The sequence below is a fragment of the Symphalangus syndactylus genome, chromosome 4 (genome assembly GCF_028878055.3).
Source record: "Symphalangus syndactylus isolate Jambi chromosome 4, NHGRI_mSymSyn1-v2.1_pri, whole genome shotgun sequence".
NCBI lineage: Eukaryota > Metazoa > Chordata > Mammalia > Primates > Hylobatidae > Symphalangus > Symphalangus syndactylus.
The window spans coordinates 142,430,313-142,447,918 of NC_072426.2; the positions used below are offsets into that span (position 1 = coordinate 142,430,313).

The 17,606-nt window shown below is 38.0% G+C and overlaps 1 protein-coding gene across 4 annotated transcripts in view; it reads right to left on the reverse strand.

The window, feature by feature from the left end:
- Window positions 1-17,606, reverse strand: part of SH3RF1 (SH3 domain containing ring finger 1) — a 176,657-nt gene that overhangs the window by 38,174 nt on the left and 120,877 nt on the right. For all 4 annotated transcript variants that reach the window (XR_010120613.1, XR_008657294.2, XM_055276367.2 and 1 more), the window contains exon 5: window positions 3,774-4,076. Coding sequence is in view for 2 of the 4 variants with exons in the window: in XM_055276367.2 (XP_055132342.1) it covers window positions 3,774-4,076 (303 nt within the window). In the remaining 2 variants the exon portion in view is untranslated. The remainder of the gene's footprint in view (window positions 1-3,773; window positions 4,077-17,606) is intronic.

The window sequence follows — 17,606 nt, forward strand, 5'->3', positions numbered from 1 at the left end:
AAACGCAGGACAAGAAGTAGAAGTAAACCAGTGAAGGGTGAGCATGTCTAGAATAAATGCACTGAATAGGGACAACCTGAGTTTCTGCTGGGCTTACCCTTTCCTCATGGAACTGCAAAAATTAAGTTGTCTCCTCTACAAGAAAGGCTAAGTAAAGGCGGGAAGAGTTGGGGTAAGCAAGAGGGAGGTGGGGGTGAGGGTTTCTTGCTTTCCCTGAGGCCACTGAATACAAAGATGCCATAGAAACACTGAATATTATGAATCACTCCTCTGGAGGCCAAAAATATCCTAAGTGTGGTCAGAGGAGGAGACAAAACATCTTGGCTGCTTGTACCACCATGTGCTTTTACAGACACTCATGTCACAGTCACAGACACTCATGAACATCTATCTGATCTGGCGACACACCTGGAAAGCACTGCCTATAAGTAATCTTCCAATTTATGTATTTGAAAGTTCAGCCATCACTCAATAGTCACCAAATATAATAGCAAGCAAGCCCTTTGGCTCCCTTCTTGTCCCTTTCACCTTCCAGCTGCCAGCAATTTGGATATGACAGTGACATCTCTAATTGCCATATAGAAACAAGGGCATAAGGACCCACTCATATGGTGTAGACATTAGCTGGAAGGTGCCGAGGTCCCTAATGACTTTGTGGTGCTATTACACCAGCACCCAACTGCCTATATCTAGATTTCATTGGGATGAGATAAAAATGAATACTAACATTTTTAAGCCCCTTACTTTCAATTTTCTAATCAATCCAGCCAAACTTAATCCTAACTACACTAAAAAATTACAAAAATTAGACGGGTGTGGTGGCGCACACCTGTAATCCCAGCTACTCGAGAGGCTGAGGCAGGAGAATTGCTTGAACCTGGGAGGCGAAGGTTGCAGTGAGCCAAGATTGTGCCATTGCACTCCAGCCTGGGAGACAACAGTAAAACTCCATCTCAAAAAAAGAAAAAAAAAGAGGCCATGCGCAGTGGCTCACACCTGTAATCCCAGCACTTGGGGAGGCCGAAGTAGGTGGATCACCTGAGGTCAGGAGTTCAAGACCAGCCTGGCCAACATGGTGAAACCCCATCTCTACTAAAAATATAAAAACTAGCCGGGCGTGGTGGTGGCACCTGTAATCCCAGCTACTCGGGAGGCTGAGGCAGGAGAATTGCTTGAACCCAGGAGATGGAGGTTGCAATGAGCAGACACAGTGCCACTGCACTCTAGCCTTGGTGACAGAGTGAGACTCCATCTCAAAAAAAAAGAAAAGAAAAGGAAAGGAAATTGCAGGCAAAGGTTAACATGTGTAAGGAAAAGGAAGACAGCAATCAGGTCAATAGCAGGGGACAGATTCAGCAATGCGCCTCAGTTAAATCTACAGCCAGGCCCTTTGCTGGGCAGGGGAAAAGGAGAGTCCTGTTTTAAATGGTCTTACATGAGCCATTTCCCCATATGCACTGATCTCCATGGTTGGAAGAGTTTTTGCACGTCACAAATGCTACACATGCTCAATGCTCTATTGTGGCCTGGGGTGCCCTCCAATGTACACAGTGCCCTAGATAAGTAGTGTTTTCTGTAAACCTCAGCTGGAGAAACCAGGCAGCACTTCAAACACCTCCCAGCCTCTTCTAGAAATAACTTCTCCCTGAGGCAACACTCTGCCACTGAAAACAGAATGAACTGGAATATGGAAGGAGGGGTGGAATGGTTGGAGGGGAAACTTTTAATGGAACACAGGAAGAGCCTTGTTTCCTAAGCTACTTGAACCAAAATAAAAACAGCTCTACTTTTATAGTCTTCATTCCCAGCTCTGGTGTGGTAACGTCAGGCATGCTCACACCTGACTGCTGAGCTCTCTGCAAAGATGAAAATGCTCAGTATATCTTCTTTTCTCTTTTCATTTTCTCTAATGCCAAAAGATTATTGTCCACTCTTTTAAAGCTATTCCCATTCTGAGCTGTCACTATTCTTGGCAGAAGCTTGTCTTTTATTTCAAGACAACATCATTGTGCAAATGTTGCTAGGTTCCAAGATAAAAAGCACAGAATCAAAATGATTCAATTTTCTCTTAGTGAGTGGCCATCTTTACTAGCTCCCTCCTTCAGAACCTTACTCAAAAATCTTTAGTTCTGAACCTTTCCAGATTAACCTCACTTTGCCCTTCCTACTCTGATCTACGATCCATGTCTATTTCTCACACGGATATGATTAGTTACATGTAAAACGACATGGTTCCCCTCTCTACCCATTTTTCAAGTGACTCATTCATCCAACAAATACATGTTGAGTGTTTTCGGTATGTCTGCCATTTAGAATATAATCAGTGTACAAAACAAAGACCGTTGCCTTCACTGCACTCATGTTCTAGTTGTGCGTTGTGCGTGTCTTTATTTCTCAATAAGAGTTTCATGGCCCTACCACCTAAAAATGCCACAAAACAACAATCCCACAATCCCATTCAGAAAGTGAATGCATTTAACTTGAAACACGCAGTATAAATCTAAAGGAGCAGGGTCAAATAAATGAGGCTGAGGCTGTAGCTCATACTTGTAATCCCAGCACTTTGGGAGGCCCAGGTAGGATGTTCACTTGAGGCCAAGAGTTTGTTACCAGCCTGGGCAACAAAGTGAGACCCCATCTCTATTAAAAACAAACAAACAAACATAAGGCTGAGAAAAAAATGGCAAGGGATATCAAAAACTGTATTTTACATTTTCATTCCATGGTCCAAAATAGGCACTTACTAGAATGTAAACTTTTTGAGGACCAGGACTGGTATTTTTTTCTTTTTCTTTAAGGGGACATAATTTCATTTTAATGTTTAAAGAAAAAAAAAAAACCACCATAGCTATATGGTGGAGCAGAATGTAAAACCTACATGAATTTTCAAGATGAAACATGAGACTTGAAAGAAATTCCTTCTGCTTGTGACAGGCGGCTTTGAACTAGATTCTCTGACCTTTAAGTTGAGGAAAATACAGCCATCACCTAAGTGGATAATGATAGCAGCCCCGTGGCTTGGACAGGGTTATAATTAGGTTCTTTTTGTAGTGCAGAATTAAAGCCTAACACAGCAAATTGCTGTATTTTATATATCATGGTATACACAGTGCCTAGAAGGGTCTAATAGTAAAGTGCTCAATAAATATTTGCCAAATGAATGAATGAATGCCCCAGTCATCCCATGTATTTTTATAAACCTAAGAATAATGTGTGGCTATTTTTTACATACCAGTCCAAAGTTGTAATGAACTAATGAGCTTAAAAAGTGTGAGGTCAATTTCTAATTTAAATTAAATGCTTCTTTCTGTCCTTGCTCTTTTTTCTCTATAATTCTGGGAAGCCTACATATTAAGGTAAGTTACATAGATACAAGCAACTACAAACGTTACGAGTTTGGACCATGGCATCTTAAATCTGGGTGGAGATAAAGTTTTAGTTGGCAAGATCTCCCAAAGCAGTACTGTGAGAAAGTTCTGTAAGGCTGAGTGATTGCTTGGTGAAACTGGTAAGTATTATTTAACTCATCTTATAAGTTCTGATCTTTCCTTTGAAAATGACAGAGTAGTTAGTTCTGGGTTGATACACTCAAGTTAGCTTTCCCTTCTCCATTTTTCCACTTACAAAATGAAGACAGGTTTTGCTTCCCAGAAAAGCTACTATCTTCAGAAGTTCAAAATAAGTAATGTTTGTCAGCCAGTGAGCAAACATGTTTGTGAGTGGATCCTTTTGTGGGTGAGCTCTTTTTATATAACACTTGTTTGAGAATTTACCTGAGAAGGGGCACTGCAGGAGAGCCCAGACAGCTCGCTGATCCGTGCAGCAGCAGTGGGGTTGCTGGAGCTGATGAGGACAGGGGGACTGATCTCCATGGAGTGGCGGTTCTGGGATGCCTGGGAGGACTTGTTGGCCATAGTGAGGGAAGTGAAGGAGTGCCGCTTTTTGGTGTTCTTCTTGGTGTCGGAGTGCTTTGGGGCAGTGCTGCTCTGGGCTGCCGCCGAGGAACATTCTCCAGCATCAACTCCTGGCACAGGAGGCTTATCCCATTCTATCAGCTGCTTAGCAGCCGAGTTAAACTGCAAAAGCAACCAACAAAACAACATAAGAAGGTTAAACAATTCCCAAGAATTCCCTGAGGTTTATTTTCAACATAATTTCATCCAAAATTTAAAGTCACTACTTTAAAGTTTGCCTATGCAGTTAGTGTCTGTTTTTCCCATGTGAGATATCTTTTCTCTCAATATTGGGACTTCATTGTATCTATATCACAGGTAGATATTAAATCAAGAATAAACAATTCCATTGCAAGACTGAAAGAGTAAAAGATAATTTTATTAAGAATTTCCATAATGTCTGATTTTAAAACTTGCCAATAACAAATGAAAATTTATTTCAGCTCACTGTGAATTTTCGAGAAGAGCAATCAAAATGGTGTATTTGTCACCCTTTTTGTGACACCCTGTTGCACAATAATGGTTGGGTATTTGCTCAAAGCACAACTGAACAATGAAGGGGCAACTTTTGGGTTTGGTAAAAATGAGCAAGAAGACAAAGAATAAAACCATTCAAAATGAACTCATGTACTTCCATGTATATTTACCTCCTGCCTTTCTTTCTGTATTCTGGGAGAACCTCACAAAAAGCTGGCAGAAATTCTTAATGTTTTTTGTCACGTCATTGTATCAGCTATCATCCTATGTGCACATACTTTAAATCATAACAGGGTAAGACACGAAATTCAAGTCCTGTTGGCAAGCTAACTTCGTCTATCTGAAAAGCCCAGGTGTAAATTAAGAGTACCAGGGGTCAAAATCTGTGCACTCCACTGATATTATCAGCAAGAAAAGAAAGAACACAAGCCTTTTGTTTTCCCTAGGGTAAAATAAAACATTTCTGGAACGCTTCAATGACAATAAGCTGCATATAACAATGACAATAAGCTGCATATAACTTACCTAGATATTACAGTAAGGGGAAACATAGCTTAACCTCTCAAAAAAAATTGAGATGCAAAATAATAAACTTTTAAAAGGTAACTTAAATATAATATTAAGGAGAACAGTGATTTTTCCATCTCAGCATTACATATTGGGCACTTCACAAATGTCTTTATATAAAATAACATCATGTACTATTTTTCCCACTTAAATTGTTCAGGCTATGTCTTCTCATCCTGTTGATAAGATCACTCTACTAGAAGAATGGAAACCCTCTTGGTCAATATTTTATTAAATGAACTTGCTTTGGAACAACTGCTTCCTCACAAAGCCGTGTTAATTGGAGCTCAGCAGTCACTGCTTCTACAAATGATTGCAAATTGACTGACAATTTGTTCCTAAGCCTCCTTGGGGACTCAAATTCAGGTGGCTTGTCTAATCTATAATTAGTAAGATAAATCTTTATCAAACATGACCATATTTCTTCTTCAGACTTTAGGAAGTTTCTCCACGTGATAATCGTTCAGAAATAATAGGCGGTAATGCCAGAATAACACCTGTCAATGCCTGAAGTACCAATGGCGGGAGAAAGGATCATAAAGATTTCTTGTGATATGTGTTTAGGGATGAAAATGAAGTGCTAGTAAAGGGTGGCCTATTAAAAGCATTTTCATGGCAATTGGCCAGGAGATCCAGAATTTACAAATCCTTTCTTGGTCTAGCTATCCCACCTTGAGAATAAAAAGCCCAAATGAAGCAAAGTAATGCTTTATATTATGGTGGGGGTGGCCCGAACCTCACTGTAGATCTCCAATAAACTGCAGTGAACCATGGAGGGGTAGGGTCCCCTTTCCTGCACAGGCTGGGTGTAAGGAGCCTGGAAACAAAGCAGATTGAAAAGCTACTTCATCTCCTCCATCCCACACACAACACCCTCATGAAATGAAGGGCCAGCGCACCTGGCAATGCTGGAGAAAAAGGAGCCAGAGAATGTCTTCTTCCACCATAAGCTTATTTAGACACCTAGAAACAAATCTTCAAAAGCACAAACCTCATCAGTGTGCTGGAAACTGACTGCTCAACTCAGCACTCCTGTCCCAGTGAGTAAGAAGTAGAGGAGGGAGTTGAGAAGACTTTCTTCTCATTGAGGCAAAAAATATGAATAGAGGAAACTATCACATCTATTTGATATCATGTTTAGATTAATTCTGGGGTCAAACAATAGGCTCCATTAGTGGTGCCTGTTTTGAAAGGTTCTGAAAAATTACTGTAGTCTCGTCATGGTCATACCTGGCTGGCCAAGTGTCAGTTATATATTCAACATTGTGTTAGTATTTGAGGTTTCCATATGCTGTGCTCTGGTATAAACATCTGAGGATTAAAATATTGTTCCCAATATTTCCTGCTGCTTTCTCAACAGAACAATACTGGGTGCTTCCTTTGTGTCTTTCTTCATATCATATATACTCCATTAAAATAAATACACATTGAGCATCTATTTTTGGGGGGGCTGGGGGGAAAGGTCTCACTCTGTTGCCCTGGCTGAAGTGCAGTGGCACATTCATTGCTCAGTGCAGCCTTGAACTCCTGGGCTCAAGCAATCCTCTTGCCTCAACCTCCTGAGTAGTCGGGACTATAGGTACGCAACACCACACCCAGCTAATTTTAGTAGCGATGAGGTCTCATTATGATGTCTAGCTGGTGTCGAACTTCTGAGCTCAAGCGATCCTCCTGTCTCAACCTCTCAAAGTGCTGGGATTACAGGCGTGAGCCACTGTGCCTGGACTCTGAGCACCAATTATGTGCTGAATAATGTGCTTGGTGCTAAAGATCTACAAATGCAGAGAAATGATCTCTGCCCTTAAGGAGCTTACAAACAGGCATAAAAATAACACAGTGCTTTCCATAATTTCTTATGTCTAGCTACTTTTGCTCAACATGCTTTTTGAGATTTATCCATATTGCTCCATGAGTCAGTAGTTCTTTCCTTTAAATTGCTGGGTAATATTCTATTGTGTAAATATACTATAATTTATCTATCCATCTACTGCTGATTAACATGTGGGTTTTCTTTCCTCCTTTCCTGTCTTCCTTCCTTCCAATAGACAGTGGCTATTAAGAACAACGCTGCTGTGAATAGTATGTGTCTTTTGGTGGACATAAGCTCCCATCTGGATATTGGGTACATGTCCAGGAGTAGAACTGCTGGACCACAGGGTTGGATGCTTAGAAAAATTTATGCAGAATCATGTGTATGCAGGTAGACACATCCTGGAGTGGTATAACAAGCCAACTGGCAAGTAGAAGACCACAGTTCTAGTCCTAAAACAGCCATTACCTACCTTTGGGGCCTTAAGGGAGCCATTTTACCTCTATTGTTCACAGCTTCCTCATCTATAAAGTAAGCTGGAGCCAGTGATTTTTAGGTCTCTTCTAGCTCTCCACATGTATAATGCATAATCTCACTTTAAATGGACAAGTTTCATTTTTCTATTTCATTTCTATTCCTCTAAATAGCCTAGCATATTTTTTCTGCATTTGATTTTTATGCATGGACAGTAATATTTGTTAGCAAGATGTTGTCATACTTTAAAATTACTTGAGATTTCTTCGGAAGCAGCATATATTATTAGTATTAAAAACATTGCTCCTTGCTTCCTGTATCAGTTCCAGAGAAAATCATAAAGTTAAGACTATTTGGTAGAGGCATTAAGTAAATCAGGCAGAAACATAAAGCAGCTTTTGCTGTAAGTATAGCAACCTTTGGTAACAATAGGAAACCAAGAATCTGATAGCTTCTAATAGAATTTTGATAAAATTCACGTATGAATGTTTGAGCTCAGTAGTGTGAGCTTTCTGTGACATTTATCTAACCATGACCTTTAATGTTAGGAGTACACTCATCATTTGCAAAATAAATTTGTATCCTAAAATACCTTCTTCCAAGCATTTGGTAAGGAGCTTTGATAAGACTTAGGTTGGATATAAGGTAAAATTCAGTATACTAGAGATAAAAGCAGGGACACTAAAATATTTATTAATCTTAAAATTCTTATGTCCCTTTTTGGAGAAAAAGTCTAAAAGTCTAAAATGTAGAAAGAATGTGTTTTGAAGTATAAATAAATATGAGATGAAATACTGACAAAAATAATATCAATAATAACAACAAGGCAGCTTAAGAAACATTAAAATAAACTTTTTTGTGTATGGTTGCCCTCTTTGCTAGAGAGAATATAGCCTTTTTTAAAAGGCGGGACTTAGAATATTTTAAAGAGAAAAAATTTTTAATGAGAACTAAGTTGAATAGTTACTATTTTATAGGAAGCTTTACAGATGAATCAGTCTGTAGCTTCTGAGCACTACAGGATACAAACAGTAGATCTGAGAAGTAATTATTTTAATTCACAACCCACTAGAGCAAGCTTGTCCAACCCACGGTCCTCTACATATAGCCCAACACAAATTTGTAAACTTTCTTAAAACATTATGAGATTTTTTTTGAGGCTTTGTTTTTTCTTTTCTTTTTTTTTTTTAAGCTCATCAGCTATTGATTTAGTGTATTTTATGTGTGGCCCAGGATAATTCTTCTTCCAATGTGACCCAGGGAATCCAAAAGATTGAACACCCCTGGTATAGAACATTATGAAGTAAAATGTAAAAGGCCTCAGCCAGTTCCCCACATGTCTCTTCCCAATCCACTTCCCAGATGGATTTGCATTTAATAATTTAAAATCTATCCTTCACTTTCTATGTAGATGTTGTTATATATGTATCTACTTTATTGATTTTTAACACAAATAAAACCAAGCAATCCATTCTATTCTCTCATGAAACAATATTTCATGAACACCTTTGCATATCAATAGGGACAGGTTGATAGCATGGTATTCCATTTTATAGAGATGTTGCCATTTACTATGTCTTGGCAGGCTTGTACAAGCATATCCATAGGGTAAACTCCTAAAAGTCGAATTTGCTGGATCAAAGTGTAAGTATAAAAATCGTTTTTTGAAGTAACAAGGTGTATTATATTGTTTTAACTTGTATTTCTATTAATGAGATTAAGCATCTATTTTCTTTTTTTAGGATTTGCTTATTTCCATACTGTATCCATATTTCTATTGGATTGTTTGTATTTTTCTTATACACTGATACAAATACTCTTTTTTTTTTTTTTTTTTTTTTTTTGGAGACAGGGTCTCCCTCTGTCATTGAGGCTGGAGTGTAGTGGCACAATCTCAGCTCAGTGCAACCTCTGCCTCCCGGATTCAAGTGATTCTCCTGCCTCAGCCTCCTGAGTAGTGGAGATTATAGGCAAGTGCCACCACGGCCCAGCTAATTTTTGCATTTTTTTTTTGAGATAGAGTCTTGCTCTGTTGCCCAGGCTGGAGTGCAGTGGCGTGATGTCGGCTCACTGCAAGCTCTGCCTCCCAGGTTCACGTCATTCCCCGGCCTCAGCCTCCCGAGTAGCTGGGACTACAGGCGCCTGCCACTACACGTGGCTAATTTTGTTTTTGTATTTTTTTAGTAGAGACAGGGTTTCACCGTGTTAGCCAGGATGATCTCAATCTCTTGACCTCGTGATCCACCTGCCTCGGCCTCCCAAAGTGCTGGGATTACAGGTGTGAGCCATCGCGCCTGGCCTGATTTTTGCATTTTTTTAGTAGAGATGGGGTTTCACCATATTGGTCAGGCTGGTCTCGAACTCCTGACCTCAGATAATCCGCCTGCCTCGGCCTCCCACAGTGCTGGGATTACAGGCATGAGCGATTGCGCCTGGCCATAAATATTCTTTCTTTACATAATATTATGTAAAGTGCTCTTTAACTTATATGTATATATGTGTGTATATATTTGTCTATTAAATTAAAAATAATGTTCTAATTTGTTATTTATCAGTTTTTTCCATTATTGCATCTTGATTTAACATCATGCTTTAAAAATCTTTTCATTCCACAATTGTTTTAAATAAGAAACCTACATTTTTTCCTAGTTTTTTAAATGTTTCCTTCTTTTCATTCTTTCTTTTTACATCTCCGTCTGTGAACCATATGCCCATCTGGTTTTGCATAAAGAATAAGGTCGGGAAAGCATTTAGCACTTTGTTTTTCCACATGACTCAGCAGTTGTCCTATCATCATTTAAATAACAGTCCATCTTTTCCTCACTGGTTTGAAATGCCATGTTTTAAATGTAGCACTTCAACATTCTACTGCATCACTAAGTCCAATGTTCCTTCCCCAGATAAGTCAGTCACTTTGAAGAAAATCAGGGAATGAATGAAATGCTATGGAATGGAAATTCACGCCCATTTACATCCTCTCAGCAGACATGAAAATATTTTGCCTCACATTATAGTCCTTTGCAAAATGGTCCATAATGGCAATGAGAAACTGGTATTCCCATTTGTCTCCTATTCTTCCCTACAATTTAGGTAATAAGGTTTTTGTTTTTGGAAGACCTAAATATAAAAGCAAGCTCAGTCTTCATTTATAATACAAGACTTACCCACAGAAGAGGAATAACTAAGAGACTGAAGGGATTACTCAAGAGTCTTTTAAAATTGATATGAAAGCCTCCCTCAGGTAACAGCTCCATTAAGGTCTCTATAAATATTTGTTGAATGAATAAAAATGTTTGTCTCTTAGAAATACCAAGGGAAGGAAGTGCTGCCTCTAGCCCAACACTATGCAACTGAAATATAATATGAGCCACACTTGGAATTTAGATTTTTTGGTAGCCACATTTTAAAAGACAGAAAGAAATAGGTAAAACTCATTTTAATAATATATTTTATTTAGCCCAATGTATCTACACTATGATCACTTCAACATGTAATCCACGTAAAAAAGTACTGAGATCGGTACATTCTTTTTTTGTACTATGTCTTTGAAACCCGGTGCAAATGGAGTGCTTCCATCCCACTCAGTTTGGACGAGTCTCGCTGCAAGTTGCTCAACAGTGACATGTGCGTTGGATGGCACAGCTCTAGACTCTCCATAGCTCCTGTAGGGAAAGAAGCTGCAACACAGGGTGGCTGTGCTCCTGAGGCTCATTAAGCACAAAGAATTTGCTGAACAGAGAAAAGAAGACTGAAATGACTCCCCTGACCCGCTATGGCCCACATTTCTGAAGCCTCCTGGGTCCTGAAGTAGTGTACTGGCAGCAACTACAAGGGTTACTCATTTAAGCAGTAGGACAGGGAGGAACACGGACTCCTAATACAAGCCTCACTACATCCTGCCAAGGGAAAAGGATTTTCAAAGTTAACTAACTGGCTGCACTAGGTTAGGAAGGTGAAACATCAGTTACGTAGCTCTTCACTTATTTTCATTATCTTCACTTCTGTTGGCCCTAGCTGTTAAAAACAAAATAAACGGCCAGGCGCGGTGGCTCACGCTTGTAATCCAGCACTTTGGGAGGCCGAGGCGGGCGGATCACGAGGTCAGGAGATCGAGACCACGGTGAAACCCCGTCTCTACTAAAAATACAAAAAATTAGCCGGGCGTGGTGGCGGGCGCCTGTAGTCCCAGCTACTCGGAGAGGCTGAGGCAGGAGAATGGCGTGAACCCGGGAGGCGGAGCTTGCAGTGAGCCGAGATTGCGCCACTGCACTCCAGCCTAGGCGACAGAGCGAGACTCCGTCTCAAAAAAAAAAAAAAAACAAAAAACTAGAATTTTCTTGTTCAGGTTTCTGATTTTGAAATGTAAGGTATAAAAAGAGGGTACATGTCATTAAAAGCCTAAAAAGAATTTTAGCTGAGGTAGCTGAAAAAGGGACTGTCAGAGAAAACCACAGGAAAAGCCCTGAACTTCATGCCAAAAGGTTTAGGTTAGAGTTAGGTCTTTGTCCTCACTGGTTCAGTAACCTTGGGTGGACCATATAAATTCCATGGTTTTGGTTTCCCTAGCTGTATAAAATGGGAAGCTAACATCAATTTTACACACCCCAGGTAGAAATGGGCATGGGTTAAAGTGTTCTGTAACACATAAAGTGCTATATGAACATGAGTTATTCTTACTACTCAGAGTCCCAGCTTGCCATTAACTTGCTTTGTTGCCTTGGGCAAGTCATTTGATCTTGGGTTATGCCTCCCATTTCTCATTTGTAACATGAAGCAAGACTTAATGATCTGTAAAGTTTTATGCCTAGGTAAAGTACAAATACCTATTCTCAACCCAAACAAAAATATCCCACTCAAAATATTCAATAGGCAAAGACCTCTGTGTTGGGGATAGGGTCCTCAGGTATTCAGTGACCAGAATCAAACCTAATGGAGCCTTTTACTCACCCAAATGTTTTTTTGAGTGACTATTAAAAGCCAGGCACAGTACTAAATGAGAGAAATAGGGAAATAGAGACACATCTTTTCTGACTCATGATAAAAGAAGACCTAAGAAAGAGCATGATGGATTAAGGATAGGAGGCGCAAATTCACGTGTCTGCATAGCTTGGGCAGTTGAGGGCAATGAATGAAGAAGGCCAGACAGAGACCAACAGAGAATGGCGGGCACACTATAGTGAACTATGGTCAACTGGGGAGTGTCTGCTTTCTTTCAATGGGCAACTGCTTGGCAGGGTCAACTGATTTTTTTTTTTTTTTTTTTTAAGGAAAGCTTATGTAAAACCTCCTGAGTTTACATCTCAACAACTAATTTTTAAAAACCACTCTAAGTCAAGTATAAAAGTCACGGGGATCGTACTAGTTGGTGATCTCTGATTTAGGGAAGAAATAATAGAGAAGAAAATAGTAGGGGTAAGAGGAAAAGCAAAAGGCCCTCAGAATCTTAGAATCTACAAGAAGACCTTGCAAAGTTTTACAGGCCAACCATCCAACCAATGCCCCAAAAATGAAAAAGGCAAAGAGTTTCAGAGAGATTAAGAATAGTGTACTCAACCCAGCAATTCCACTACTGGGTATATACCCAAAGGAAAAGAAATCATTTTATTAAAAAGAAACCTGTACTTGTACGTTTATTGCAGCACTATTCACAATAGCAAAGTCACGAAATCAACCTGAGTGTCCATCAATGGTCTACTGGATAAAGAAAATGTGATATATATGCACCATAGGATATTACGCAGCCATAAAAAAGAAAGAAATAATGTCTTTTGTAGCAACATGGATGGAGCTGGAGGTCATTATCCTAAGTGAAATCACTCAGAAACAGAAAATCAAATACTGCATTTTCCCACTTATAAGTGGACATAAAGGTGGAAATAATAGACACTGAGGATGCCAAAAGTGGGAAGATGAGAGGTGGGTGATGGCTGAAAATTTACCTATTGAGTATGATGTTCACCATGTAAGTGATAGGTACATTAAAAGCCCAAACCTCACCAATATGCATGTAATTCCAATGTAATAAACCAGCACATGTACCCTCTGAATCTGTAAAAAATATATATCTATATTTTATATATATTATATATATAATAATGGTCATATTATATATATTACATATATTATATATTATACATAATAATTATATATACACATATATATAATAATGTTGGTCAGGCTGGTCTCGAACTCCTGACCTCGTGATCCACCTGCCTCAGCCTCCCAAAGTGCTGGGATTACAGGTGTGAGCCACCGCCCAGCCTAAAAACTATATAAAATATTATATATTCTATATAAAATATTATATATTCTATATATTATATATTCTATATAAAATATTATATATTCTATATATTATATATTCTATATATTATATACTCTATATATTATATACTCTATATATTATATACTCTATATATTATATACTCTATATATTATATATTCTATATATTATATATTCTATATAAATATTATCTATTCTATATATTATATATTCTAGTAAAATATATATTCTATATAAATTATATATTCTATATAAAATATTATATATTCTATATAGTATATTTTATATATATATATATATATATATATATATATATATACACACACATATTTTTTTTTTGAGACCAAGTCTCGCTCTGTCGCCCAGGCTGGAGTGCAGTGGCGCTATCTCAGCTTGCTGCAACCTCCGCCTCCTGGGTTCAAGCGATTCTCCTGCCTCAGCCTCCTGAGTAGCTGGGATTACAGGTGCATGCCACCACGCCCAGCTAATTTTTGTATTTTTAGTAAAGACAGGGTTTCATCATGTTGGTCAGGCTGGTCTCGAACTCCTGACCTCGTGATCCACCTGCCTCACCCTCCCAAAGTGCTGGGATTACAGGTGTGAGCCACCACCCGGCCTAAAAAATATATTTTTAAAAAAGAATAGTGGTAGATGTTATTGAGAGGACAAAGTGACAAAAACAAGAGCTAAGAAAAGTCACTTCGTAGCAAACAGGAGGAAAATTTGAGAGACTGGAGTGACCAGAGGCTAACACTAACTGCAGGGAGTAAGAAAGCAGAGGCAGAGAGCAGGGATAAGCAATTCTCTTGAGAAGTTTAGTAGAAGTAAGAAAAGAGGTAGAATCATAATTTGAGGGAAGTGTAGTCAAGGAATAGGTTTTTGGGGAGAGTAAAAAGCTGATCATTTTCCTATATTAAAGGATAGCCAGGGGAAAGGGAATAACTGACATGCAAAGCAGTAAAGATATAAAAGATGTGACCAAGTTCCTGGAGGATGAAAGGCCTGGGCAAAGAAGACAGCAACCGCAAAGGAAGAAAAACCCTTCCCAACTGTGAACAGTGAATGTGCATACAAATTTAAAAGTTCAACCCTGAAAATTAAGTATAAAGAAGTACAAATACCTATTACTTCTGGAGCAACAGATGTACAGTCTATTCGTGGTGCTGGGGAGAGAGACCAATGGATAATTTTTAAATTGGTCTCAGTTCACTTCACTGTGTTTACTGGATCTGACAATACATGAAGTTTTATATATATGTTTCTTTCTATTACATATTTGTTCACTGAATGCACACCATAAATCAGAAATGTCTGTTAGCCAAAAGTGTAATTCCAATGACAAATTTTATTTTCTACAACCTGATTACCAGATGTAGGGATACTATAAAAGAAATATACGTGTATCTCAGGAGGTTATGAACGTGGAATTGTCATTAATTCTAAGTGAAAATTTGTCAATGTGAAATGACACACTGACAGAAATTCCATAGTGATGTGTAATCAGCTAACAAATCAGTGAACAAGTATTTCCCTTATCCTGGATACTTAAAACACGTGTGGATGTGCATGGGGGGCAGGGTGGGGGACTGGTGATTGCCAAGAAGGAATCTGGCACAGAAAGAAAATACTGTACCAAGGATATTGACGATCAGGACTTTGCACGTTTGTCTGAGATCTTCCTTCTTCTCAACACATAGAGGAATTTTTGCCTCACAAATATGTGAAGCCTAATAGGTACATTATCACTAAACTTTATTATAAAAAGCAATGTTGTTTTATAACACTCAGGAAAAATACTTTCCTAAAACATTCCATTTTATTCTAGAGAAGCCTGTTCCCAATTGATGTAATAAAGATGCTCCTGTTCAAGCCATTTATATGCCACACATACACACATGCTGGACCAGAATAGAATATTCATTAAGTCTTTTTTACATGATATAAGACATGACTTAACACTTGATTAATTAAAATGAACCTATTCCGCTTATTAAAGCTTTAGTTACTAGAAAAATTTAGCTTGTATATATAAAATAATAAAATATTTAAATAATAATAAAAAGTTGAAAAGACATTAAAATATCATGGTTTTAATTAGTTTGATTTTTTTCATAAAAACAGGCAATCTCAGATATTTAAAATTGTTGAGTAGTGACTCATTTCTGAAAATTAACCTTTTAGGTGTGAGAAAATATTTCATTTCAATAATGTTTCATAATTTGTTATGAAACATTAAAATGCCCTATACACTTTTTAAGCAAAGCTGGATAATAATAGTGATTCTGCCCAACCATTAGGAATGCTAGTTATTGAATGTGCTCTGAGACTAGGGCAGGGCAGAAGTCTAGGGAAGCGATGAACTGCAGAGTGGAGGCCATGATTCCTTTCTCAATCCCTGGCTCTGTGTCCCCCTGAGCAAGACATTTGTCTACAAAATGGTAAAAATAATTAAATTATAGGCTAGCTACTAGAGTGTTTATTAGACAGTCATAAAAACTGATGTTTAGTAGTACTACAATTATATGGAGAGAGGCAAAATCATGTGTGTAATATCATTAAAGCATAAGGAAAAAGAATGGAAGGATATTTACCAAAATTATACACGATGACGCTTAGGATTATTCATTTCCTTTCCAAACTTTCTGGAATATGATTATATTGTAGAAATAAAATCATTAAAAAATCCTTTACATAAGATATGGCTCTCAAGAAACAGAGGAAAATAATAAATCATCAACAAACCTAATTATACACTTAGCATGTTCCAGGCAAGTAAGAATGGTATAAATGGTATAAACGGGGTACTGTAGAAGTTCAAAGCAAGGAGACGGGTTTTTTTTTTTTTTTGGTTCCGTTTCATAGAATTTGTTTTGTTGCATATGAAAATTAGGGAAGAAAGGCTTCATGAGGAATGATAGTATTTATTTGGACCTTGAAGGTGAGCTTTCTATACAGACAAAGAAATATCCCTGATGAGCTGTAAAGAGAGCAATTCCAGGGTATGTTTTCCAGGAATGATCAGTAAACTTAGCTAGGGCCCTGAGTACATGTAGCAAAATATGGCCAGGTTAAAGAACTTGGCGATTCTTTAGGGAGTCATTGTGGACCTTAGATACCATTTGATGATTAGCCTAGGCCTCTGATTAAGGCTATGCAGGAAATCTGCATTTTTATGTTCTATGAAACTACCTAGAGTACTGGAAACTGTCCATTCGTGAAGTGAGAACTCCATAAACATTAACCGATCTTTACAATCTCAGCTCTCTCAATGTTTTCCTGATGGAAAACAAAAAGAAACTCTTAAATTAGAAAGAAGCCTCTGAATAATAGAGCATAAACTACCCTAAATCCTTACCTAACCTAAACAACTCCTTTTTAGATTAAGTCTTTAGCCATATTTATTAAACAGCTGTTCCTGGAGCTCAGAGGAGACCTGCCTTTGCCTTTAGAACTTCAGGAGCCAGTGCTCATTTTCCCTTTTCCTTCTATTGTTGTGGCAGAAGGAAAAGCAATAATTACTTGTATCAAGTGGATAGCATTCAGAAGATATGAAAACCTACACCATGGGACATAGTCTACGGTGCTTAAAAAAAAAAAGCTACTCAAAGGCAGATCCAATGTATTCAGTCAGTCAGAATTACAGATGAAAGTATGGTGCTAAGCAACAGAGTAATTCTCCCTTACTGACTTCTCAACAATGTCTTTAAATTTCACTTATAAAAATTTATTTACTTCAGGTTTGAAAGGGAAATTTGGATGCTAAGCAACACAGTAATTCCCTCTTCCCAACTTCCCCACAATCTCCCTAAATTTCTTTTATAAACATTGATTTAACTTTTTAATTTTAAAGGAAAATAATACATCTAAAGGAAAAAATATATCCAAAAGTATAAATGATGCTTTTTATATAGTTCAATTAACTCTTTGATTATTAGATCAAAGGTTATTATTGTACCCTTCTGCTATCATTATTCTCAAGAGGAAAGGCATTTAGTTAAAAAATAAAGTTAGCATTGTTATTCTTAGCTCCTCCAGGGGTCAC